This window comes from Grammomys surdaster, unplaced genomic scaffold (genome assembly GCF_004785775.1).
Source record: "Grammomys surdaster isolate TR1022 unplaced genomic scaffold, NIH_TR_1.0 126048, whole genome shotgun sequence".
Classification (NCBI taxonomy): domain Eukaryota; kingdom Metazoa; phylum Chordata; class Mammalia; order Rodentia; family Muridae; genus Grammomys; species Grammomys surdaster.
In genome coordinates this window covers 4,650,512-4,676,740 of record NW_021620860.1, presented here as the reverse complement: position 1 = coordinate 4,676,740, position 26,229 = coordinate 4,650,512, and the positions used below count along the sequence as shown (strand labels likewise).

The 26,229-nt window shown below is 52.7% G+C and overlaps 2 protein-coding genes across 3 annotated transcripts in view; one reads left to right on the top strand and one right to left on the bottom strand.

Moving 5' to 3' along the window:
* Samd14 (sterile alpha motif domain containing 14) overlaps nt 1-7,818 on the top strand; it is a 15,777-nt gene extending 7,959 nt beyond the window's left edge. The window contains exons 3-10 of one of the 2 annotated variants that reach the window (XM_028755016.1): nt 1,343-1,509; nt 1,919-2,207; nt 3,193-3,280; nt 3,379-3,453; nt 3,534-3,693; nt 5,229-5,348; nt 5,431-5,586; nt 6,306-7,818. In XM_028755016.1, coding sequence (XP_028610849.1) covers nt 1,343-1,509; nt 1,919-2,207; nt 3,193-3,280; nt 3,379-3,453; nt 3,534-3,693; nt 5,229-5,348; nt 5,431-5,586; nt 6,306-6,461 — 1,211 coding nt within the window. In that variant the 3' untranslated portion in view covers nt 6,462-7,818. The remainder of the gene's footprint in view (nt 1-1,342; nt 1,510-1,918; nt 2,208-3,192; nt 3,281-3,378; nt 3,454-3,533; nt 3,694-5,228; nt 5,349-5,430; nt 5,587-6,305) is intronic. The other variant, XM_028755017.1, reaches the window with a different exon arrangement.
* A 214-nt stretch (nt 7,819-8,032) lies between these two features.
* On the bottom strand, nt 8,033-23,359 carry Pdk2 (pyruvate dehydrogenase kinase 2). Its single transcript, XM_028755047.1, has 11 exons — nt 23,060-23,359; nt 21,276-21,417; nt 14,049-14,120; nt 13,427-13,611; nt 11,681-11,770; nt 11,433-11,510; nt 10,634-10,710; nt 10,419-10,517; nt 10,195-10,302; nt 9,587-9,700; nt 8,033-9,071 (listed from the first exon to the last, which is right to left on the bottom strand). The coding sequence occupies exons 1-11, from the start codon at nt 23,175-23,177 to the stop codon at nt 8,931-8,933; spliced, it is 1,224 nt and encodes a 407-aa protein (XP_028610880.1). The 5' UTR covers nt 23,178-23,359; the 3' UTR covers nt 8,033-8,930.
* Nucleotides 23,360-26,229: the final 2,870 nt, after the last annotated feature.

Genomic DNA, 26,229 nt, shown 5'->3' with positions numbered 1-26,229 from the left:
GAGGGGGAGAGAGAGAGAGAGAGAGAGAGAGAGAGAGAGAGAGAGAGAGAGAGAGAGAGACAGAGAGAGAGAGAGAGTGTGTGTGTGTGTGTGTGTGTCCTGGCTGTCCTAGAACTTGCTCTGTAGAGCAGGCTGAATTTGAACTCAGAGATCTACCTGCTTCTGTCTTGCTGGGATTAAAGGCATGCACCAGCATATAGGGCTCTGATGGGTGGTGTTTGGCTGAGGCACTAGGGGGCTCTGGTTTGTGGGTTTCCTGGCAGGTGCTCCTGTGCTTAGACTTGACATTTAGTGAAGGACTCTTGGCTGGGAATAGATAAAGTGGCCATTGAGTAGGGGTCCCTTTGGGATGTCTCCAGATGAGAGAGGAGCAGGCAGGACAGAGGGTGTGAAGGATGGAGTGGGGTTCCAGAAGTATTGAGAGGGACAAACAGGAACATCTTAACCCATCCTGAAGCCTGGGGAGACCCCAGTACTGATGTCAGGGCCAGACCAAGACTGATGCTGCCTTACTAGGCAAGTGGACAGAAGCGAGTGCTTTCCTCACACCCAGCAGGGTGCCTACTCTTCCTCTCAGTCCTAGCAGGACCTGGCACTGGGCTGCAGAGCCCAGGGCCCAAGAAACAAGCTGCAGGGGAACTTTGCTCCTGAGTCTGACACTGGTGTATGGTCATGAATAACACCGCTATCCTTAAATACAGCCTTGACAGTGTCACCAGGAGAGCCTGTCCCTAGAGCCACACTCCAGTTGCCACAATGTTACTAGTCAGTGGCTCCAATCCTGACTTGCCTTCTTTTATCCTAGTTGGCTCAGCTGTAAATATGGCCCAGGTGTTATAACCCCCTCTCCCAGATGCTGTAACCGCCCCTGTCCAGATGCTGTGACCCCTACCCCCAACCCAGGTAGCTCTAAGGAGGATAGTGAGGTGAATAGCATTGGGTACATGGCAGATGCCTCTTCATCCCCCCGGTCTCCACTACTTTTCTCTCAGAACTTATTCCCACAGAGCTACTTCCTGCCACCCAGAGGTTCCATCTCTTTCCTACTTCCCACCCATCCCAACACTTGCTAACTCTTAAACTTTAGGATCCAGGTGGGTGTGCCTCCTCTCACCCCTGTTTCTGTGAGTGTCTGCACATAAACCAGCCATGCCCACAGGAGGACGGGGCATGTTGTTCTGTGTGCTGGTGCTAGCAGGTGGGGTTAGAAGCCCAGCCCAACTGTGGTAGAGCTGAATTTCAACCTACAGGCACAGTGGGAGGTACTCCCAAGCACCAATTAAATGTCTGGGATGTTGAGTCAGGGTGGCCCATCTGAGGTGGCTCTGGTCTCCATTTGCAGACCTGGATTTGGCTGTACCAGAGACCACCAGACTGGACAGCAGCTTACACAAAGCCAGGGCTCAGCTGCTGGCCAAGGGCCGGAGACACCGGCCTTCCCGCTCCAGGCTACGTGACAGTGCCAGCTCTGCTGAGGACGGTGAAGGCTCTGATGGGCCCGGAGGCAAGGTTGGGATAACATACACACACCCACATCCTACCCCTGGATCATACTCCCTCCCTCACGCTTCCAGGGAAGTGTGCCCCTGGAGATCTGACAGTCATGCTCCCAAAGGTCAGTTAGCAGTTCACTTCTGGCTCCTGTACCTCTCTGTACAGGAAAAGGTGTTAGCCCATCTTACAGATGAAGCTGAAACCAGAAGGGTTCGGGAAGTCCCATTAACTGTGGGATGTGCAGATGAAGCAGGATGTCTTCACTTCATGTGATCATCCATCTCTCCAGCCCCGGGTCCGAGGAAACCTGCTCTCCTGACCCCCAGGAAACAGCTTCCTTGGTGCTCCCGTACAGCCGACGGGGAAACTGGCCTCCATTCTCTGGGAAGTAAGGGGGGACGCTGAACCGCTGCCCCTCTTCCAGGTGACCGACGGCTGCGGAAGCCCACTGCACCGGCTGCGCTCGCCTCTGCACTCGGGTCCAGGCTCCCCAGCCGTTGGCTCTTTCTGCCTGGAGCCCCCGGGCTTGAGGCGCAGTCTGGATGAGGACGAGCCGCCACCCTCGCCACTCACTCGATACCGGCCCCTGCACAACGCCGCCTCGCATGAGGGTCTGGCCGCCACCTCTGGCTCGCCACCGCGCTCTGCACCCTCCTCCGACAGCTCCCCCAGCTTCGTGCGTCGCTACCCTCGAGCAGAGCCGCACAGCGAAGGTGAGCTCTGTAGGCGCGGTGCCCCCTGCCGACGATCATCGGAACCGCAGCCAGGCCAGGCGGTTGGGTGGCTGCAGGGGAGATGGAAGGCTGGCCATTAGGTTCCCTTCTTCATTTACAGAAGCTTACTATATGTCAGACATCGCTGGATCCAAACAGAGCATAGAGACAGCCCTTGCCTCTGGGGACGTGTAGCTTAGGAAAGAAACAACCAAACCACCCCGTAATTAACGTATAGGTACAAGCTGTAATAAAAGCTATGCAGGAAATATGCACAGTTGATAAGTGTCCTCACCTGACTGGAAACGCTTCCCTGAGGAGGTAACATTTGAGCTGAGATTGAAAGGCTGGTTAGAAAACGGCCAAGATAAAGTCAGTAGTATGCCTGGCATTCGGAAAGCATTACAGAATATGGTCATGTACCCTGGATTTCCAGTACTCAGGAGGTGAAGACAAGAGAATCAGAAGCCCAAGGCCACATAGGGAGCTCCAGGACACCTTGGATTTCATTGAAACCCTGTCTCAAAAAATAACTAATTAATATTAATAGCTCTACCTTTGCTAGGTGGTGGTGGTACACATCTTTAATCCCAGTACTTAGGAGGCAAGAGGCAGGTGAATTTCTCTGAGTTTGAGGACAGTCTGGTCTACAGAGTGAGCTCCAGGACAACTAAAGCAACACAGAGAAAACCCCATCTCAAAACAACAACACGAAAACAAAAAGTCCTGCCTTTTCAGATGTAAAGTACTGTTACAGTTTGTAAAAGGCAAAAGCCTAGGCTCCCATTAGATACTGTAAAATTGGCGCATCTCTGCTTGAAATAAGACACACAGACAGTGTCTTATCCTGGGTCACACAGCTAATGAAGGACCAAAGAGCCTAGAGCAAAATGGACTAATTCTAAGATAAGATGTCTACCACCCAACACGGGCAGCAGCAGAAGGCCATTGAGTTAGCTGTTTTCCTCCCCTTCTCTTTCTAAAGATGACAGCCGGGATGCCAGCCCCCCTGAGCCTGCCAGCCCCACCATTGGCTTGGATAAGAAGACTCGCAGGAAATTCCTGGACCTGGGGTGAGTGAGGCCAGGTATTGCAAGTGTCCTTGAAACTGATGGGGTCAGGGCATCATGGTGGGCAGGTATGCCCTACTTACTCCCCCACCTCCTTACAGGGTCACTCTCCGCCGAGCGTCCACTGGCAAGAGCCGGAAGGAGAAGGGTAGCAACCGCCTGTCCATGGGCAGCAGGTGAGAGGTACCCATGGCACTCACCCACAGCTCCCTTCCCCCCCTGGACACCCACACTATGCTGGATGCTTTCTCCACAGGGAGTCTGTAGAAGGCTCTGGAAGGACAGGGAGCTCCCCATTCCTGCCCTTTTCCTGGTTCACAGACAGCGGCAAGGGTTCTGCTTCCTCGGGGAGTACCACCTCCCCAACCTGTTCCCCAAAACACGAGGGCTTGAGCCCCAAGAAGTCAGCTTCCCAGGTAAGCCCAGGTTTTTATTCCCTCTTTTTCTCCTTCCTACTTCTCATCCATCCTTCCCTCCCATTTTCTTTTTTCCCTGCTGAGGCAGTCTTACTCTATAGCCCAGGCTAGCCTGGAACTACCTATCCTCTTGCCTTAGCCTTCTTAGTGCTGGGACTACAAGAGTATGCCATCCTTTGCAGTGTAACCCCAGGACCGTCCTTGACCTACACTGGCTTCTAGACTCACAACAAGGACATATTTATCGTGGCTTGGACTGGGACCCAGGTTTTTCTGGGACCCACAGTATCCCTCCACAGAGCTGCCTGGTGGCATGCATGACTTGCATCTACTCTCTGGCTTTATTCATTCATGGCTCATGCATTCATACCTGTTCGCATTTCATGCGTTCATACTGCTTCCTATACTTCCTGCGGGAACACTGAGCCCCACACTGCTCACTCAGTCTGAGGGACCCTTGCTTCTTACTGTTCTGTCTGAGTCAGGTCTGGACTGTGCCATCAAGAGCTGGCCATCTGCATGGTGGGAAGTCCTGGAGATAAGGAGATGAGCAGGACCCCTACCTAGTCCTCTGAAAGCTCCAGACCCTAGGAAATAAGAACCGTCAACACAACCAATACCAAAGTCTCCTTATGTTCACAGAGACCACTGTACATTACAAAGCCCACTATTGTGTGTGGCTTTAACTGTGATGTAGGCAAGGCAGTCATTCTTATTAGCATTGTACAGATGAGCAAATGAGGTTCGGGGAAAAGGGACTCACCCACAGGTGTGAACAGCTGTGTATGGTGCTAGGGCTAAGGAGAATCAGAAGTCGTGGGGTTCAGGGGAGAGGCCCTTCTGATGTGCAACTTTATTCTTTAACCACTCGAATTCTTCAGTCCCTTTGTGCTGGTCCCAGGGGACATCATGCTGAGTGAGACACAGCCCAAGTCTTCACAGAGATCCAAGGCCAATGGGTGTACCCACCAGCCAGGATGCAAGAGGCCTAGGAGAAGGGTTTTTTTTTTAAAAGATTTATTTATTTATTAGGTATACAGTGTTCTGCCTGCATGTATGCCTGCAGGCCAGAAGAGGGCACCAGATCCCATTTCAGATGGTTGTGAGCCACCATGTGGTGGCTGGGAATTGAACTCAGGACCTCTGGAAGATCAGCCAGTGCTCTTAACTTGTGAGCCATCCTCTAGCCCAGGAGAAGGATTTTATGTAACAGGGACATAGGACCCAGCCTGGGGGAGGAATCCTGGTAGGCTGCCTACAGGCAGCAGCACCTAGCCCCCTCCATTCCTGATAATTCATCTGCTTAATGCTAGGACCATGTCCTCTACGTAGCCAGCTCCCTCCTAGAGGGCTCAGGTTCTGATATGTCACTTCAGTCATCACAGTCTTGTGTCTTGTCTAGTTCTGAGTCCCTGGTCCTGGAGCATTGAACAGCTGCTGGTACCTAGTGTAGTATTTCAGCCCCATCTGGTCAGGTGATGGGCTTGGAAGTGGGAGGTGAACTTACTTCTTGGCACACATCCCTTTCTGTGTAGGAATCTACCCTGAGCGATGACTCCACACCTCCCAGCAGCAGCCCCAAGATCCCAGGTGGTCCTCGACAGGAGACCAAGTGCTCCTATCCCTACCACACGCTGTCCCAGTCTTCAGATGAGGTGAGTGGGGCTGGCCTTTGTACCTGCCAAGGGGACCCAGCCATAGGCTGGGCTCCCTTTACTCTCCCCATCTCTACCACAGTTCCTGGATGAGTCCCTCCCTGCCGTACAACACTGGACCAGCCAGCAGGTGGGCCAGTGGCTGCACAGCCTCAACCTGGAACAGTATGCTGCTGAGTTTGCTGCCCGGCAGGTGGATGGGCCGCAGCTCCTGCAGCTGGACGGAAGCAAACTGAAGGTGGGTCAGAGTGCAGAGGTGATAATCAGCTAGACTGAGAAAGCCTTCAAGGCTAGGGACCGCCCTTGGTCTTGACTTTTGACCCTGACTTACCTCCTGGACTGACCTGGGATTTCCTCTCCCTGTCTAGCCTCTGACCTGGTGTCTGACCTCTATGCAGGGTACCTTTTGCGGTGTAGTACAACACCTCAGTCTGACTTGAAACTCAAGCCCACCACTTCCATCTGACCTAGCTCCAGCCCAGGCTGACCTTGACCTTTGGACTACCATCCAGTGGGAAGCCAGGCCTCTTTCTTGGCCAGCTCCATTCCCATATTCATTCTCAGATCCTGGTTACCACCAGGCTCTGGTGTGCTAAGTGGACAGTGCGGAGAGGTAGCCTCCAACATCTGCAGTTTCCTGGAACTGAAGGAGTGCCCCATCCATAGGAAATCTTGAAGTGGGGAGGGACCTTACCAATTAGCCACATGACCTTGATCAAGCCACTCTCCACTCTGAGGACCTCAGCAGGGTCGTGCTAAGGCTGAAATCCTAGGTTGAGGATCTGGAACCAAGGTCGCCAATAACCTAGGGCCAGTTGTCACCTCTGACCACTTGCACGCCAGTCCTTCTACCTTGGGGCCCAATCCCTAGGCGAAGGCCATACTTCAGAGCAGACTCCAGCAGGTCTGCAGGACAGTGTTCTGGGCCTCTTTCCTTCATTCTGGATTTCTTCCCAGAGCCTGGGGCTTAGCAATTCGCATGACCGGGCACTGGTGAAGCGGAAGTTGAAGGAGCTGGCAGCGGCTGCTGAGAAGGAACGGAAGGCGCAGGAGAAGACCGCACGGCAGCGGGAGAAGCTTCGGCGCCGTGAGCACGAGGCCAAGAAGAGCTAGGGATGGCTGGCTGGCGGGGCTGGCACCCCGGCACACTTGGAGCCACCTGCATGGGCCTCATCAGGGAGGCAGGGTCTAGGCACCAGGCTCTTGGAGGACATGGCCCCCTCTCACCCTGTTTGGACTGAGACCTCTAGAGGGAGACCCCAGGGGGAGGGCTCAGTAATAAACCCAATTTCCAGGACTTGTTTGGCGCAGACTTCCGGGAGAAGCAGGTGGCAGATGAAGAGGGCAGAGGCCAGGAACTCAGCAAACATGTGGAGCCCAGAGGAGCCTGGTTCAGGCTGAACCTGCGCCCTCTGACTAGAGTGGTACTGAGCAGGAAGTGATCTAGCAGGAGAGGCCCTACCATAGCCAGGATTCCTAGGCTTAGAGAGTAGCCTAGGCAACCGGACTGGAGACAGGAGACAGCTGTGTCTCCTCAGCTCTTGAAAGTGGCTGTATAGTGGGAGAACAGCTCTCTCCAGAGAGGCCAGTGGGCTCTGCCAGTAGCACTCAGGGTGGATTCCTAGACACCTCCTCAGAGGAGAGAGGAGTGAGCAGGGAGGGTAAGCTGGCCTCTGTAAGGACAGAGAGGGGGAAGGAAGCTTTCTCTCTCTCTCTCCCCTTCTCTCCCCTGCAAGTTCCAGCGCACAGGTCCGCTCCTCTCCCATTGGGTCAGGACTTTGACCCTTTTGCAGAGCTAGAATCTACTTCTTCAGTGAGTACTTGAGCCTTTGAGGGCAGAAAAAAAATTGAGAGCTGTTGGGGACACAGGATATTCCCCCACTAGTGCCTAGGTGGTGAAGAGGCACGATCTAAGGTGGCCTACATGTTGCTGGATTGAAAGGGTCGTCAGCTTCCCAGGTGCCCTGGGTGTGTCAAGGCCTCAGTGAGCCCAGAGTGGACAAACACTGCTGGCTTAGGTTCGCTAGGCTACAGATGGGGACTGGGCCAGCCCTGGGTGGGACTGGCACAAGTCCTTTGTAGGACGTATTCAGAGATAGAGGGTCCAGGTGCCACGCTGACCCAGCTTCTTGGGTGCTGGTCAGTTACTACTGGGCCCAGGTTTCTGACGAGAAACCTCCACCCCTCCCAGTTTCCTGGAGGGGTGAACAGGACCTGCATGCTAACTCCCTCTCTCCTGCCTGTGAAAGTGGCTGAAGGCCAGCACCCTGTGTTTAGGCTCAGTCATCTTCACTGGGAGTGGAGGCCTTGGAGGGAAACTAAGGTATAAGGGCACTGGCACTTCCTAGACTGGGTGGGGAGGGTGGAGGCTCGACTGTCCCTGAGGCCGTGAGGAGCCAAGTGTGCCCACCTGCATGTGAAGGAGGAGGATGGTTATCACCTTCTTTCAATAAATACTTACCACACACCAGTGATCCTTCCGTCTGCGACAAGGGACTCAGCTATGCCTTGAGCACAACTGGGTAGTGGGCTGCCAGGGCTTGTGAGTGGATGGCCCCGCCCGGTGGCATGCTCAGCTTGCCAGCTAGGCCAGGTCCTGAGTACAGTCATCCCTAGAGGACCAGTCTTCACAGGTGCTGCATGTGTGGACTCACCCTCCCCAAGCAAGGAAGCCAGGCACCAGACACTTTTCATCTATTTACTGTAGATGTCACTGTCACCATCCCAGCCACTGGGAGGGGCACGCGGCTTTAACCCCTGTGTGCGGAGGGGAGGGGCGAGGCTTCTGAGATTACAAAACTGGCTATGTACACAGGGTGTCCTAGGGATGAGTCACTTGTGCACACATAGTGGGCATGGGGGGGTTGGGGTCTGAAGCTCAGGCAGGGTAGGGTGGGCACAGACTGGGTGGGGGAGCTATGCATGTGAGGACACGCCTGGCAAGGATTTAAGAAGCGGCTAAACATACACAATTGCTAAGATCACCTTGGGGCAGGTTATTCCTAGGCCTTCTCCATGGGCCCCACATAAGAACCACTACCCACTCACAAGTTCCCAGTTGCAACTTTAGTGTCCAGAGTAGAGACAGAGAAAGGCTGCAGGATCAGAGTCAAGGGTGGACCCTATCTCTTCCAGTCTCTCTCCAGACTTGAGGGCACTCCATCCTTCTTAATATTGAGAAAGAACCCAGCCCAATGTGCCTGTACAGGGAAGCGGGGCAGCCACTTGGAAGGCTGGGACTATGCAGGCAGTGAGGGGGACCCAGGGTTTCTGGTAGAAAACGAACAGCTCTGGTCTTGGGAGAAGTGTCTCTGGGGCACTCCATCAGGTAGAGCCATCCCCAACTCTCAAGCATCACCATGAAGACCAGGCTCCAGGGAACCTCCCTAGGTTTCTCCATAGAGACATATTGGCACTTAGGGACCACCACAGTTAGACCTCTGAGATTTCTACAAAGATAGATCTGGCCATCAGGGAGACCCAGATTCACCCCTGTACCCTAGGGGATAGATAAGGAAGATCCCTGTGGTGGCTGGATTCAGAGGTGGCAGCATCCTCCCAGGTGCCAGGGAGAGAAGGCCCCTAGCTGACCCGATACGTCGATGTGTTCTTGGGCTCTGTGCTGGGCACACACCAGTCACCGGCCTCCTGGATAGTCTGGTAGTGGCGCCAGGCAGACTTGTTGTAGACAGGCAGACGTTCCACTGAGTCCGTGGACAGGGCCTAGGGAGCACTGCCATCAGCCTCCTGCTTGCCCAGCTTACTGCCCTTTCCCACCCAGGCCCTGATGGCCTCCGTCCCTGGAGTCCTAACCCAGGTCTACGTCAGCCCCATAACCAGACATTAGCTGAAACACTACCCCAGACCCGGAAATGACCCTAAAAGGTTCTGAGCCTTCTGTGCCTTGCCCTGGCCCATTCCATGAAGCTGTTCCCTCAAAGGTCAGGAGGGGGAAAGGATCAAGAGGGAGGAGGCTGGGCTGTGTGATCCCTGTTAATCCCCAAGGTACAGTCCTATCAACTGAAGTTCAAGACCTGGAAGGTCCCCTTCCTTCCAACCTAAGGTTCCTCAGGAGAGGGGCCTTACTCACAGACCTTGGACCCCCTAAAGTTGCCTACCATATTAGTTTAAAGTTACAGCACCCGAGGAGTCAAGGCTCAGCTCTGAGTTTGGAGCCAGGACGGATGAGGGATGGATAGAAACCTGCTAGCAGCAAGCTTGCCCCTGGTGGGCCTCACCTTCAGATAGATGACAGCATCTGTCCCAAAGCCCTCCATAGAGAAGAGCTGCAAGTCTCCCTGGAAGTACTTGGCGTAGAGGCGGGAAATGGGGAGTCCATACCCAAAGCCAGCCTACAGAGGAGCCACAGGTCATAAAGTGAGTCAGAGAAGCTGAACTGGGGACAGGCAGGAGTGCTGGAGGAGGGGTGGAGAAGGGGCATTTCTGAAGCAGACGGGACAAGGTGGTAGGCAGGGGAACTGCAGAGGAGGCAAAGAGAGAGATGCTGGACGGCAGAGTTCTACCCAGAGGCCTGGGTGGTTAAAAGCCCTTAGAATCTATTCCCTAAGCCCAAGACTGCCTGTTCCACAGGAGCAGGGACAGAGGTGACAGCAGTTAGCAATGCTGTAGAGAAAGAGAGGAGAGAGGACCGAAGAGAAGTGACAGCTAAGCAAACGGGTGGATGATCACCAGGGAGGGGACTATTAGCAAGCAGCAGAGATGGAGGGCCCTGGAGTCACAACAGGAGACTGTTGTCACACAGCCATGCGGGGTGGAGTGGGAGGAGATGGAGTATGACTGGGAGTTTAAAAAGTAGGAGCCAGGGGACTGGAGGAAGGCCTCTCACCAGCGGGGTACCCCCAGTGCCAGGCTGGGGTGTGGGGGCTGTGGAGTACATGTAGCTGAAGAGCCTCTCGATCTTCCTCAAGGGGACACCCCCGCCTCGGTCACTCATCTGGGAGACAAGGGGCACGTGAGATACCCTCCAAGGTTATCTGCTCCACTCCTCGCTCTACCCACCCACCCCACCCCACCCCATAACCTCCCATGGCCCAGTCAAGGGTCACATACTTTGATGGACAGATCTTCTTCACCCAGGGCCACCATAATCTTGATGGGGGGGAGAGTGAGGCTGGACTCGTGGCTTTCTACTGTGGCCCGCATGGCATTCTGGGAAGGGTAGGAAGGATGACGAAGTGAGAGAAGCCAGCCCCAAAGGTGCTGCTGAAGCTGAGGGCCGAGGACAGACCCCGCCCAGCCTCCCCTGAGAAGGGCAGCCTTCTTACCTTGAAGAGTTCGAAGAGCATGTGGTAGAGGTGGGAGGGGACGTAGACCATGTGAATGGGTTGGGTGGCATTGGTGGCTGTGGGAATCCAGACCAAGGGCAGGAGTCATATACCAAGGCCACCTTTCACAATCTCATCTACCGCGTGACCCTGCACCTCTTATTCCTTCAGAGCAGACCTGCTTCCCTCTCTCCACAGCTGTACCTAGCCTAGGCGGCTAAGCGGCTGTGCCCCTTCCAAGCTGCCACAGCTAGTGACCCGTGGAAGGCCCAAGTTCAACTCTGCTTCTTCCTGCCAGCTGCATGGGAGGCCTGGGAGTGGGTGCCAGCTCTGACCACCCAGAAGCATCTCTCCATGAAGCTGCTGGTTCTTGGTTTGGGGAGGTATCCCGTCAGACATCACTGTCCACAGTCCTGGCCCTGTTACCCCACATCCTGTCCCTCTGGTCACTTATGAAGTTTTCAAATTAGCTGGTGTTCAGTGGTCACCTATCACAGCTCCCAACCTTCCCTAGCACAAGAACGTATGTTCTGCAAGGACAGGGCCCTTGCCTGTCTTCTTCACAGGATGCATGTGCCAACAGTGAGCAGTTACCCAACAGATTTATAACACAGAGAGCTCTTTTCTAGGGGAGTCTGACCCCCAGCTCCCCTACTCTGGCCTGCATGCAAGTGTACACACACACACACACACACACACACGCACACACGCACACACGCACTAGCGCACGCACGAACACAAAGGCATGCACGCATGCGCACACATACACACGCACGCGCGCACACACTCATTTGCTTACCATTGACTTCCTGGATCTCCAGGTCAGGGGAAGCCATGTAATACTTGTCACACAGGAGCTTAGCCATGTCATAGGCATCTGAGAGGAGACAGGATCACTCAGGTTATGGGTGGCTAACCCAGCAGCAGTCCCTTTGGCACTGACATTGGCCCCACACCCACTGGGAATGGATCACCCTCTGACCTGGTTATCTGGGAGGGGTCCCGGGAGCTCCTTTATGGGCCCGGCCTGTGGTGGTGGGGACTCACCTTTTACCACATCAGACACGCTGCAGTTGGGGTCGATGCTGCCGATGTGCTTGGGGTGGGCTGGGTTGGTGCTGCCATCAAAGATGAGGGCTGTGGGCAGAGGGCAGGGCGCTGCTGGCTGCTTCACAGGAGCTAGTCCTCCCTCTTCCTAAACACCCCACCCTTCACCTTATCCGTAGGCCTCTGTATGTTCCATGCCAACCATATCCCCCAAGTCTTGTTTCCCCCAGCTCAGGCTTTCCAGAGCCTCTGCCCCCTACAGCAGTCCTTCCATAGGCCTCTCCACATCATACCCTGTTAAGTGTATGTATGTATATATGTGTGTGTGTATGTATGTATACATGTGTGTATGTATGTGTATATGTATACATGTGTGTATGTACGTATGAATATATGTGTGTATGTATATACGTGTATATATTTATGTGTGTATGTATATATGTATGTGTGCATGTATATATGTGTATGTATGTATGAATGAATATATGTGTGTATATATGTTTATGTGTATATGTATGTACATGTGTGTGTATGTACATATGTATGTGTGTATGCATGTATATGTGTATGTGTGTGTACATATATGTATGTGTATATATATGTGTATATATGTGTGTATATATATGTATATGCATATATATATGTATATGTGTATATATATATGTGTGTGTGTGTGTGTGTGTATTTTTCATGATGGGGTTTCTCTGTATATCAGTCCTGGCTGTGCTGGGACTCACTTTCTAGACCAGGCTGGACTTGAACTTACAGAGATCCAATTTCCTCTCCCTCCCAAGTACTGGGATTTAAGGTGTGGCTCACCAAGCCCAGCTTTAAATGTACACTTTGCTTTCATATCTTCACACAATACTGTAAGAGAGCTTCCACCAGCTTGCTTTTCTTTGAACATAAAGAACTCACTTAACTTATGATGGCTCTGCTTTGTCAACCAGCATAGGAAACTCTCAACAGGAAAGGGTAAGCCATAAACTGTTTCTTAATACAATGGAGTTTTTAACGTGTTGGGTGTGGGTGTGGGTGGGTGGGGGATAGCATTTATAAACGGCTGACGAGATGGCTCAGTGGGTAAAGGTGCTTGCAGCCAAGCCTGACAACATGAGTTCAGTCCCCAAGGCCCAGATGATGAAGGGGAGACTGAAATGCAGATGATCTCTGACCACTGCATGTGCATAAATAAATAGATAAATAAATACAATAATAAAACTGTTTTCAGAACATGTAGCATGTTTTACACTTACATTTACAACAATATATTTCAATTCAGTGTTGCACTTTTACTTTACTTTGAAAGCCATTTTTTTTGTTTGTTTGTTTTGGTTTTTCGAGACAGGGTTTCTCTGTGTAGCCCTAGCTGTCCTGGAACTCACTCTGTAGACCAGGCTAGCCTCGAACTCTCAAACTCAGAAATCCGCCTGCCTCTGCCTCCCAAGTGCTGGGATTAAAGGCGTGCGCCACCACCGCCTGACGCCAATTATTTTTAAAATTTTTTATTTATTTTTGAGGCTGGCCTCAAACATATGATCCTTCAGCCTCAGCTTCCCAAGTGCTAGGATTCTAGGTACACGCTACCACATCTGAGTTAAGCCACACTCTTCAGTTCCCGAATGCCGCTCAGGCCTCTGGGCACAGTGGTTGAAGTGGGGACCCCTGCTTTCTTGTCAGGGGGCGGCGCCCTTCTTGGCACACCTCGCCCCGCACCTTGCCCTCTCTGAAGCAGCCCGAACTCACTGTGCTGGTTGATGAGCATGCGGATGGAGATGCGGCTGAGGTAGAAGCGGTCCAGGAAGTACTGGATGTTCTGGTTGGAGACGGGGTCATCGCCATAGGTGTCCTTGTACTCCAACACTCCCTGCGCCATGGTGGGCACCACGTCATTGTGCCGGTTGCGGATGGTGACCAGGGCATCTGTGAACCTTCAGAGAGGCAGACATTTACCTCTACCCAGTCTCAGGCTTGGAGCCATCCCAGCTCTCCTTTATTCCCAATGGCCTGTCAATTCCTTCATTTTCTCCTTTCCAGCCTCACAGACACACGGTGCTCACCCTCCTGAAGCCCACACTACTCTCCCTGTCCATTCATCTTCCTGTTTATAGCTAAGCCTCTCAGGTCCTCTGAAGGTTTGTTCCTGAGGGCAGGGTTCCCCCACATCCTCTTGGCATACTGATAATTAGCGTCTTCATCTCTCCCAGCAGACCTGGATTTCCCAGAAGTCGCCTGTCTCCCCTTTCTTGGCATACCCCTGAAGGCAGGGCTTTTTCCTGCACCCAGCTGGCATTCCATCCTTGGGGCCCTAACCAAGATGTCCTTGCCTGCACCCGCCTTCTTGTCCCTAAAGAGGGTGCTCACTCACTGGCTTAGGGTCCGGTGGTCCTCAGGGTCCTTGTCCAGAAATTCCATGATGTCCAGCAGACTCTGGACATACCTATGTGAAAGCAGAGAGGTTTGTGAGCTCAGCTGAGACTATGCAATGCTCCCTCTCACTCCCACAGATGCTACAGTAGGTAGCACACACAGCTGAACGGGCTGACAATCAACACCCCCATTTCATCTGCTCTAGGTCTCCCCGACAACCTAGTAAGTTGTACAAGGAAACCTTGAATTTGCTAGTTCCCTTAAAAGTGCATGTCTTTGCCAGGTGGTGGTGGCGCACACCTTTAATCCCAGCACTTGGGAGGCAGAGGCAGGCAGATTTCTGAGTTCGAGGCCAGCCTGGTCTACAGAGTGAGTTCCAGGACAGCCAGGGCTACACAGAGAAACCCTGTCTTTAAAAACCAAAAAAAAAAAAAAAAAAAAAAAAAAGAGTGCATGTCTTTGCTTCAAAACCTTATTAACAGCAACCTTAGGAGGAACCAGAAATCAGAGAACAGGGGTCTGAGCCCCAACTGTCCTAAAGGCCACAGTAACAGAGGGCTCAGACATCTACCTGCCTTGCTGAGCCCCTTTACTGACAAAGATCCTGCTATCTCCTATAGGGGGCTGAGGCTTCCAGTGGATAACGGGTGGTGCCAGCAGGCTAGCTGCTGGCACAGGACCTCTCCCAGAGTGATCTGGAACCTGCCTGGGGAACCCCAGTTCCCTAGATGTGGCTAGCTCTGTCCTCAGGTAGGACCAGGGGGCTCACTCTGCTCTGCAAAGCCAATGAGCAGGGTGAGTACGGGTGAGCCCTGCTGCCTGTTCCACCTCTAGGCCTGGTGGGAAGGGCAGGTCTCCTCTCCAATTAGGAAAGGTTAATGAATAAAGAACATGGGACCTGTGCATCGAGCTTCTGCAGGTGAGGTAGGTCTGCCTGAGGCAGTAGACAGTGCCAGTCTAGTGTCATTGTCTCCTTGCCTGACTGAGCCAAGACCTTCGCTTCCCCTACAGACATGCCCAGCCTGTATCTTGTTCTGGAACTATGAAAGTATCAACCTCCCTCTGTCCCCTGGGGCAGAAACACTTCTGGCCTGAGGACTGGAAGGGCTACCTGGAGTCCTGTCATAGAGAGCTCCTGAGGCCCAGCGGTGTCTCTAGCAGAGACACTAGGTTAGGACCTATTCCAAAGTACCCAGTGCTCTGAGAAGAAAAGGAAGGAAGGAAGGAGCCCTGCAGCAGTGCCCCCACTGGGTGGAGTGTAGCAAAGCTTTGCGGGTCTCCAGAACTCCTGCCACTGATAGGGCTGCCACTGCTCTGGATCTCACCACAGCCTCCCCTTCTGTGTAGAAAGCCTTTCTCTTTGCACTCCACAACTGCTCTTTGCTGGTTCTGCTGAGTTCCAGTGTGGCCCTGGGTTAGCTATGGGAGCTTTTCAGGGTTTGTTTCCTCACTAGGAAAGGTAGGAGTTCTTATTCTGACCTATCACTGCACAGTGTACACTCTGAGCCCGGTCACTCAAAACCTGTCTCCAGCTGAGCACACCCACTGAGCTCCACTACTGCCTTGCTTTATGCTATTCCGCACTGGGAGCAGAAACAGGCTTGGTCTGGGGCTTCTTCCTGTTCTTCCTGGTCAGAAGCTAACACAATATCAACAGTAGTTGCTCGTCTTGCTGAGTAGCTGTGGGCAGGATTAATGGAGACCAGCTTCCTGACAGACTGCCTTCATCCCTGCCCAGATATCTCCATCAGGAGAGCTCTTAGTCTCCCTAGAGAGGCAGGACAGCTGACACTCACTGAGCTCCCTCTACGGCCTGATCACTGCTGCCTCCCTGGGCTCAGAGGCCCACACAGGGCCTTTAATAACTAGTAGGCGAGGTGGCTAGGAAGGAGAGGGAATTTGGGAGAGAAACTACAAGTGTGAATGTCAGGGGAGGCAAGGGGAGAGGAGGGGGCAGTTGGAGGGTGGGCCACATGACCCCTCTCAAGATTCATGGCATTAGTGGGGAGGGGGACAGACAGAAGGGTCAGAAGCAGTAGGCTCTGTGCTTGCCCAGAGGTGGTGGGTATGGGTGAGCCTCTAGGCCTGGTGGGAGAGGCAGGTCTCCTCTTCAACCAGGAAAGGTTCTCAGAATGAGGAGGCTCCGTGCATGCCCAGAGGAAGCAGGGTCCCAGGTTCTAAGCCCCGGCAGGGCTGTATAGTGAACTTTCAGAAGTAGAACAGGTTACATGGCCACTGACATGGAACAAGGGACACCTGGATACGTTGACAAAAGTAGTACTGTCAGGGTTGCTGTGGGGACACTGGAGACTTACATCCCTGCCTGCCCCTCAAGGGGCCATTTTCCACAGGGAACTCATGCTGGGTGTGCTCCTGGTTCTCCAGGGAAGAACACAGGTTCTTGCTCAGGGGCTCTAGCCCTGAGGTGCCCAGGGGCCTGGCCTTCCATGTCACCCTGAGATACAGCTGGATCCTCCAGAGAGAGACCCTGGGGTGGTGTTATGTTAGTTCTTGGATAGCCCTCTCCGGAGCCAGGGAAAGGGTCAGGCTGAGGGCAAGGTATGTATCCAGGTTGAGAGAGGGAGGCCAAGGGTCTAACCTACTTCCCTCCTCCTTGGTAAAAATCTAGTGTTTCCAACGCCCCAAGATAACAGAGACACACACCCACTCCCTAGCCAATACCCTCCAGGGAGTGGGATGCAGGCCTGAGGGGAGAGGCGCGCAGTAGAACTAGGAGAGGGAGGAGGGCACTCGCAGCCACCTGCAAGCATTGTGTGGGAGCAGAGAGACGCTGAGCCACAGGAGTAAAAGTAAAGAGTGTGTGTCTGTGGGTGTGTACCAGCATCAACAGCCGCTGCGGACAACGGTGTGAACCAGACCGAAGTTACAGGAGGAGGGTGGCTACTCGCACGAAGGGAGAGGGCAGATCTGGAGTCACTCTGTGAATGGGCAGTGGGTGTGGGTTTGGACACTGGCTGTTCACTGAAGGCCACTGGGATGCCCCAGCCCAACTGCAAAACGAGGTTCACAGCTGGAGGCTCAGGGTTGGGTAGGGCTTAGCTTTAAAACTGTCTTGGGGACCACTCCCTGTGCGACTACTGGGCCAGGTGTGCTGGTAGACAGACGGACAGGCTAGTTTAACACAGGCTCCACCCCTTGTCTGTGGACCTTCTGCCTCTCACTCTGCTCAAGACGAGGGCTAGATGGCTTTTGTGGGGTGGGAGTGTGACTCTTCACAGGCAGGTCTTGGGGTCCACATACCTTGTGGACAAGCCAGGGAGAAGGATGTCCACTCTTGCACACATACATACATACCCACTAAATCCTCTGTTCCCACACACCCCTTACAACTCTACAAAACCCGGCGACAGCAGTGGCAGTGGCTCACTGGCTGTGTTTTAGGGAGACACACTCCACCTGCCCATGGCTCTTCAGGTGGTCCTCCTCCCAACTTCCTCCTGAGAGGGTCCACTGGATAATCCTGTGCACCCTGGCAGGAGTAGGAGACATTCCATTCTGTAGGTGAGCCTACTTACCCACAGGCTTGCATGGGAACGTGGAAATCATTACCCGGCAGCATGACTCATTCAAAACCTTCCTCCTGTTCCTCAGATGCAACCTCCAGAACCCATGGCCTGGACCTGAATCCAAAATCCCCCAGGACCCCCTAACCAATCTTAGCCAAGACACCCCCTGTCCTGAGCCTCCGTCTCTCCTCTGGAGACGAGGAGACTCACTTGGAAGGGAAGTCATTCAGATTACAGGACCATCTGGGTTAGCAAACAGAGTGGCCCCTGACAATCCACAAGCCCTCAGGTGTGTTAGTCTTTGGTGTGTGTGTGTGTCTGTGTGTGTGTGTGTGGGGGGGTGTCTACCCTGTTTTCTCATTGCTACATTGCCTCTGAAACCTCTGACGTAATTGTGTCACCTGTGACCTGCAAGTATGGCTGCCCAAAAGCATGGGACTACGGCTGGAACTGCCCTTGACATGTGTGCTGGCTAGTTTTGTCAGCTTGACACAAACAAGGATCACCAGAGAGGAGGGAGCCTCAAGTGAGAAAATGCCTCCGGAACACTGGGCCGTAGGGAAGTCTGTGGAGCATTTTCTTAACTAGTGGTTGATGCAGGAGGGCTTAGCCCATTTGGGTGGAGCCAGCCTGGGCTAGTGGTCCTGGGTCCTATAAAAAAGCAAGCTGAGCATGCCACAGGAAGCAATCCAGTACTGACTTCCTTTAGTGACGGACTATGATGTGGAAGTATACACTGAACAGACCCTTTCCTCTTCGTGCTTTTGGTCATGGCCGCAGCAATGGTAACCCTAACAGAGACAGTGTGTTTCACACTCTAAGTAATACAGGACCCTGAGAAACAGATGAGTGCCACTCCACTATACAGGCTAGGAAGCTGAGCCCAGGAAAGGCCTATTGCTATGTAGGGGCACCTATCAAGACTCTACGTCACATATGTCACACATGCTGTGGCCAAGCCTAGGGGGCAGCCCCACCTTCCAGTAACCTCCCAAATACGGTCCCATGACTCCAAGTCTAAGCAGCTAAGAGTTGATGCAGTTTATTTTGAATTGGGAAGTCACCATTTCGAGCGCCAGCCCAGGCCTTTAGCACTCCATTAACTATGACTGTGTATTAACTACCGTGCTGCCAACAACTCCCTCCCTCCACACACCCCTCACCCACATCCCCATATAGGGAGGTTCAGCTCTCCACTCATCAGATTCAGGCTAGCGGCCCTCTTCCCAGGCTCCCTGTGAAGTCAAGCGTTCCTCTCATGAAGGCCCTGACTACCTCTACTACTCCGCCACCCCAGACACCTTGACTTTATTCTAGAAGAAAACTGCACTCTCTCATAGAGAGCAAGTCTTTCCTGCTCGGCCATTTTAGCTTCTCTTGCTGTGGCTGAGACCCATTGGCTCTGCAACCCCCCTCAGTGGTTCTCTGTAGTGTATCAGGATGACCGACCACCCCTTGGCATGCTCTCTGGAACGCTGAATCATGCACTGGAGAAGTGTTTGCTCTGACGCCACCCCTCCCTGCTGTGCCCTGGCATTCCTTCCAAGCTTTGAGGAGAGAATCAGCCAAGCTCTGCCTCCCTGCACAGAAGGGGAGTCCAGTAACCCCCTACCCTCCTCTGGCCCTCCATTTGTCAACCTTCCTGGCTGCCTCAGAATAGTTTCTTGGGAAGGGTCTGAGAAATCTTGTCATGAAGTCAGGGACCAGCTGGTGAGTCAGCCAAGCCAGTCAACCGGACAGACTGGAGGAGGGCTATGAGAACAGATGGTACCTTCTGTTTCTTCCCCACAGCCCTGCCACCCTGTGGGAAGACACACAGAATGGCTCAGAGGTCTTGGACGTCCTAGTGCAGGGCTCAGCGACAGGTAACTTAGTTGGGCCACCTGAAATTCAAACCCTGCCCTCCACCCACCCCTCACCTTCTTGAGTCTATTCATAGCCCCTCCTTTCTAGCTCTGAGTATCCAAGTCCTTTCCTGTATTCTTTTCCATTTTTTCCATGTGTTTTGTCTTCAAACATGCTTCACTACGTTGCCTAGGCTGGTCTTGAACCGCTGCTCATTACCCTCTGGCTTCAACCTCCTAACCACTAGGAAAACAGGAATGGTCTCCAACGTGCTCAGTTTTCTTCCTGACATTAGTCAGCCTGCATCATATACCTACAAGGTATATGGCCTGGTGTGTACAACCCTATCCCTTACTGGAGCTCGTCTCTCTAGAATCAACCAGGGAAAGACATATCCATGCACAGACACAATGCTGGAAGGGCATCAAAAAACCGCAGGCCACCCTAGGAGGGGCTGGTAAGAAGGAGAGTGATGTGTTCTATCTATGCTTTTGTGTTTTCCAAGTGTCACAATGAACATGTTACACTTCTGTAAATGGGAGATGTCATTATCAATGTTCATTTCATTAAAAAAAAAAAAAATCAAACCTTCTCTGATCATGACTCCCATATTTGCATTGCTCTTTTTTTTTTTTTTTTTTTTTTTTTTTTGGTTTTTCAAGACAGGGTTTCTCTGTGTAGCCCTGGCTGTCCTGGAACTCACTCTGTAGACCAGGCTGGCCTCGAACTCAGAAATCCGCCTGCCTCTGCCTCCCAAATGCTGGGATTAAAGGTGTGCACCACCACCACCACCGGCGCCCCGGCATTTGCATTGCATTTTGTTTAGCCTGTCTTGGCCGTTTCCCAGGAATGCCTTGGACTTCCTGTAGAAAGCTGCTACTGTCTTTGTATGTGTTTGTGTATGTGATATTTAGACTCGAACACAGAGCCTCATCTATATGAGGCAACTGCTTCACCACTGAGCTACAGTCAGGCCTTTGTTTATTTTGAGACAGGGTCTCACTAAGTTCCCCCAGGCTGGCCTTACAATCATGATTGTCCAACCTCAGCCTCTGAGCTGAGCAACAACAGTACAGCCTAATCTATCCTTTCAGCCGCAGAGGAACAGCCCAGGGCAAAGGCGGCTTTTATCCTTGAGCTGCACGGTCAGCTGCTGCCAAATGCTTAGACACAGTACAGCGTCAAAGCCCACAAGCTCCCAAGCCTCGGGAAATCCTCGGTCATTCCACGTTGCAAATCCTGATGACTAGATTGCTGCCCAGTTGTCACAAAAGTCTACTGATGATCAGCCAGGGACAGGCCCAGTGACAGACACGCCTTTGTTTATGTTTCTTGTAAGGCTATTGGGCTAGTGGCCTCCAGTTACCCAGCTCTGTGCCTACGGCTACCTGTAATAAACTTCTGATCCTTGCCCTCTGAACTCTTTAGGAAGGGACTGTATTATCTGTGTTTAACTGTTTCGTCACATCCAGGACAGTTAGATTTGCCACTTGGATAACTGACACTTCACCTCTTTTTTTTTTTTTTTTCTTGTTTTCCCAAGTTTCTTCGACAAACAGGAGTTTGGGCTCCAGGAGCAGGCCATGGATTCCTGCTGATGTTAGCATGACTTTTGCTCTTGACTAGGAAAGCTGTGCTTTCTTGGATGGACCCTAATTTCCCAGAGAAAGCAGGATGGTGAGACACAGACTGAACTTGACCTTTGTCCCTGCTCAGGCGGAGGATGTCCACGTGATCCTGGCTAACTCTCCAGCCTCTTGGGTCCCCCATGCCTTGCCTCTGTCCTAGCTTCTGACACGAGAACCGAGGAACATGGTGAGGATGGAGGGGTGGCAGAATGCCAGGGACCTCACCAGCTCTGCACCAGTTGCACCGAGGGGGTACTCAGCACTCGGTCAGGAAGCAGGTTGATCTCTTTCATGATGTTGGCCAGGCGCACGGGCAGCTCCTGCCTGAGGAAAGTGAAGGAAGTTTTCTCGCAGGCATTGCTGGATCCTGAGGATGACAGAGGGGTCGATCAATAGCTGCAGACCCCGGGAACAGTCACGCATTTGGAGACCACGGGAACAGTCACGCATTTGGAGATTGGGCCAGCTGAAATGACTATGTGACCCATCTGTGGCACACAGCAAGGTAGCCCTCCGAGCCTTACAGTGCTTGAGCCTTCCCCAGACATCCTACCACCCGGATGACACTTAAGGAACAGAATGTATCACCCGCTGACCCTCAGTTAAAACTCTGTTCTTAACCAGGGAAACAAAATGTTCCCGGGGCTTACTCTGAACTGTTCTGACCTAACTCACCTTTCTTTACTTTCCATCCCTCTAGGTAGGCACTCATCCTGAAGGACTAGCCCAGGGCGCTGAGGTACCTAAGAAATCCTTCCCTCCTTGGGGTGCTAGGACTAGGTTCCCAGGACTGTAGGAACTCAGCATTATCCTTGAGGCAGGCTGAGGAAACAGATGAATGCCAATGTAGAATTGGCCACGTTAATGACCATCTGTGAGGCAAATGGGAACCTTGGTCCAGGGTCAAGATTATTAGGCAGTAGAGGAATGAGCAGTGTCAGCCTAGAGACAGGAGACCTGGGATCACAACCAGGCCTTGCTTCTGTAACCTACCGTATATCATCAGTGTTCCCCACATAGGTAGTCCCTTCTAGCTGTGACACTTTGCTGGGACTTGGTTGGAGTGGGCCCTGGAGGATTTCCTACAAGAGCAAAGCTCACAACTCCAACTGAACAGGGAGTAACAAAAGCACATCCCAGAAAACAGGTGCCCAAGTCTTGTCTGCCATCTCCCTGTCCCCATGCCTGTGACACAGCCAACTCCTGAAAGACCTGGGCCTACTCCTGATCACCAGCTGGCACCACGGGAATGCCATGTAGACAGACAGGGCCACACAATGTCGCCATCCACCACTTGGCACAGCTTTCTCCTGCCCCCAAAACCACCTCAACCCTCACAACACTGAGTGGGTAATCTTCAGAAACCCAGGGATAGCCATGGGAGGGTGCAAGCCACCTGACTACCTCATGGTAAGTTGGGCTCTGCTCAGCTAGGAAATGCTGCCAGGCCAGAACCAATTTGATCTTCAAGTGTCCTTGCCCAGTGGGCAGCTGCAGTGAGTGGAGGCTCACCAGTCAGGGGAGCTCCTCCTGTTAGCACCTCCTACTCAAGGGGCCCCCTTCCCACCTGCCCCGGGATTTCTCCCTTGGTCTGTTCAGAAGTACCCCCACCCTTCATACACAGCACAGGTCTTCCAGATGGCTGAATCTCCTTAGCACTCCCAGCAGCATGCCCCTTATTTACTCCTAGCCGCCCACTCGCAACGTCCGGGATCCCCCACTAACCCTATCATGTCTAGATGGGCTCCTACACCCTCACTGCCTTTTACTCTCCACAATTCCTCGCAACGCTTTCTCCGCGCCCCCATTCTTAGTTAACTGTGAAGAGGGAACTCTTAACTCTTTGTGGGCAGCCAGGCTGGCCTCGCCGTTTACCCATTCCTGTCCAGACTCTTTCAAGCCAACCCTCCTGTCACCCAGGACCTCTTCCTCGGACGTTAACCTCTCATTGCCAGGGTCTCCTTCCCCGCGCCCACCGCCCCCGGTGCCCGCCTACGCCGACTCCGTACCAAAGTCTAGAAACTGCTTCATGGACAGCGGGGACGGGGAGAACTTGCTGAAGTGCTCGATGTACTTGGGCGCCCCTGCCAGGGACGCATTCTTCAACAGCGCCCGGACCCAGCGCATGGCGACGGCGCCTGCGGCTCGGGCTTGGCTCCCGCTGCTGTCCCGGAGCTGGAGGCGCTGGCACCAGCCCTCCGCTCGGCCCAGCTTAGCCGGGAGACGAGCTCCGGCCGCCCCCTCCCTACCCTTGCCCTGGCGGTGCCTCCAACGCCTAGCCAATCGGCTTGTCCCGGCGCACCGACGTCGCCAATGGCCGCGCACAAACAACTCCAGAAGAACCAATAGCCTTGCGCTTCGACACGTGGCTCTCCACGGGGCCCACCCCCTTAACCGTGAAGGTGCTGGAGACGGCCTGTTGTTTTCCTGGGCTGTGCTTAAGTCCCGCCTCCCGTCGCCAACTACCACGGACTTCTTAGGGGCGAGCCCTAAGTTAACCCCTTCTTTCCCAGAGTCCCGCTAAGCTTAGTTCGTTTGACCTTCTACTTTTCCCTGGTTCATGCCCGTCTCCTTCTTTAACCCTCCTTTCCCTGCCTTGTCCCTTCCCTAAAGGCACCTGTTTGACCTGACAACCTGCTTACCTATTCTGCCATAGGGGCTCATAATGGTTTCTCACTCCTATGATGGACCCAAATGAACACTTGCAAATGCGGAACCAGGATGCACGCTTATACTAAGCTATCCTATATGCGTGCAACCCGCTGACTTCCATAAATATCCAAGAGGCCCAGGAAAAGGTGCCCTTTTCTTTCTTTTTTTTTTCGTGAAAAACATCCAAAATTAGGGTAGGAGTGTAGCTCAGAGGGCATGGCATTTGTTCAGCATGCATGAAGCCCTGTATTGATCTCTGGCACTTGAAAAACAACACAAACAGTCGGAGCCAAACCCCTCAGGACTGACAGTGGCGGGGGCAGGAGCTACCGTCAGTGCTAATTTTAAGAAGTTCCATTTTATTATTACCTATATCGTTTGACTGAGCATAAAAACTTGCGCGTCTTGCATGACCACCTGAGAAAGCAACCTTCTGTGCACCCAACCTGAGACGGCAACTGTCTGTGCCGCTGGCTTCCTTATTGCAAGTCCCCGGGAGCTAAGGCATCTTATAAGCTTGAGAGCCCAGGCCCATCTTCCTAGCAGTTCCCTGCCTCTTTCCTGCGAAATGTCATGCGCCCTCTCTTGGTAAAACTAGGTATGTTCCCCACTCTCTGGGCCTTCGTGGGTCTCTTAATTCTTTTCTATTGATTATTCAGTGGTTTACCCGCCTTTACAACACCCCTGCGAAGCACAGGCAGGATCAAGGCTTGGCCTTTACTAGGGCCTGGTGCTACTCTTGGAGGCTGGGGCAGGAGGAATTCTGTTCAAGGCCTACCTGAGGTAGTGTGAGTTCAAGTACAGCCTGGGTAATTTAATAAGATCTTTTCTCATAAAGGGAGAGGAGGTGGGGTTGAACTGGTAGTATCACAGTGGTAGAGTGTTTTCCTAGAATCTGCAAGACTATGGGTTTGACCCCCAATCAATCTCATAACGCTGTGTGCCAGGCACTGTTTGCCTGGATTATTATATCATTCTCTCCATTTCATAGACAGGAAAACAGAATCGGCAAGCATTCTCAACCACAAATCTGACCTTGTCGGTTCCCTACTCAGAGCCTTTTCACTTAAAAAAAAAAAAAAGTATCATTGTATACCTTTAATCCCAGGCAGAGGCAGGATGATCTCAGAGTTCAAGGCCAGTCTGGTCTACAGAATGAGTTCCAGGAACAGCCAGGGCTATACAGAGAAACCCTATCTTAAAACAAACAAACAAACAACAACAAAATCAACAATGACGACAAATAATAATTTTTAAAGAAGGCTCTGTAATCTGTATGTATGTGTACCCGAGTGAGTTTTCGCATTACCACAAGCACACAGGTGCCTGTGGGGGCTGGAGGGCATCTGATTGCCTGGAATTAGAGTTACAGGTTATGAGCTGCCTGATGTAGATGCTGGGAACACAGCCCAGGTCCTGTACAGGAGCACAGTAAGGACTCTTAACTGCTCAGCCATTTCTCCTGTTCCGCCTCTCCACCTCTTACTGGCGCCTTTCCAGTTGTCCCAATATCCGCTTTGGCTCCTTTCCTTAGCTTCATCTTTTGACATTCCCAGGCTCAACTCCCAACACTATATACCTTCCATCTTGCCCCAGCCTCTAATCTTTAATCCATTGACAATCTCTTTTTACTTGAAGAGGGGTGTGTGTGTCTGTGTGTGTATTATTCTTCTCAACCTCTTGTACTTATTCTTCAGATCTTGGCTGCTTAGTCATCTCCTCCTCCAGGAAACCTTTGCTGAGCTCCTGTGCTGGGCTGGGCTCCCTGCATGCCTCTCCTGATCTTACGACGGCATGAGAGCTTCTCGCAAAATGGGCTAACTGCTGATTCATGGGTCTTCCCCACTGGACTTTAGCTTAAGGTTGTGTTTGACCTGGCCATTGCTTTATCTGCAGTGCTGGGCACGGAGCCTGGCATGTAGTAAAGTAAACAGACTGAAGATAGGAAGTGAGGTTGGCAGAGGGGCTTCAGGGCTGTGAGTGAGGATCCCTAGACATCTACCAGCCTAACAGTTAGAGGTGGCAGATGGCACAGGTGGTGTACATTCAAGGGCCAGGCAAAGTGGATGGGACTTCTGTCTCTCCCCTTGCTCCCTCTCTCCCTTCCCAAAGTCAGCTTGGGTCAAACCTGATACCCTGGCACGGGAGAGGATGAGTTCAAGACCATCCTGACCTACATTGTTTGAGCTCAGCTGGAGATGCGTGAGGTCCTTTCTCAACTCCCTTCCCTCGACAAATCCAAGCCCGGAGCCTAAATGGAAGTGTTTGATGTCAAAATGAACACAGCGGGGACAGGCCACAGGGGAGGAGAGCACTCCTCCACGGCACTCTCCCTAAAACTGGATTTCCGTGAACTCTGGGCTCCAATCAAAATCTCTCATGCATGGCTTGCTGTAGGATGCTAGGTCCATCATCAAGGGACCAGCTAGGGAAGGTCATCACCCCTCCAGATTGAACTGAGATTGGTCAGGACTGGGGAGTGGGGGTTTGGGGGGGGAGTGGGGGCGGCTAGGAACAGACACAGCAG

Coding starts and splice junctions, on each gene's coding strand:
- Pdk2 (XM_028755047.1), bottom strand. CDS start 23,177: ATGCGCTGGGTCCGGGCGCTGTTGAAGAATGCGTCCCTGGCAGGGGCG. Junction 11,511..11,680: donor CGTGTCTGATGTGGTAAAAG/GTGAGTCCCCAC, acceptor GTCTCCTCTCAG/ATGCCTATGACATGGCTAAG. Junction 10,711..11,432: donor GGAGATCCAGGAAGTCAATG/GTAAGCAAATGA, acceptor GGATTCCCACAG/CCACCAATGCCACCCAACCC.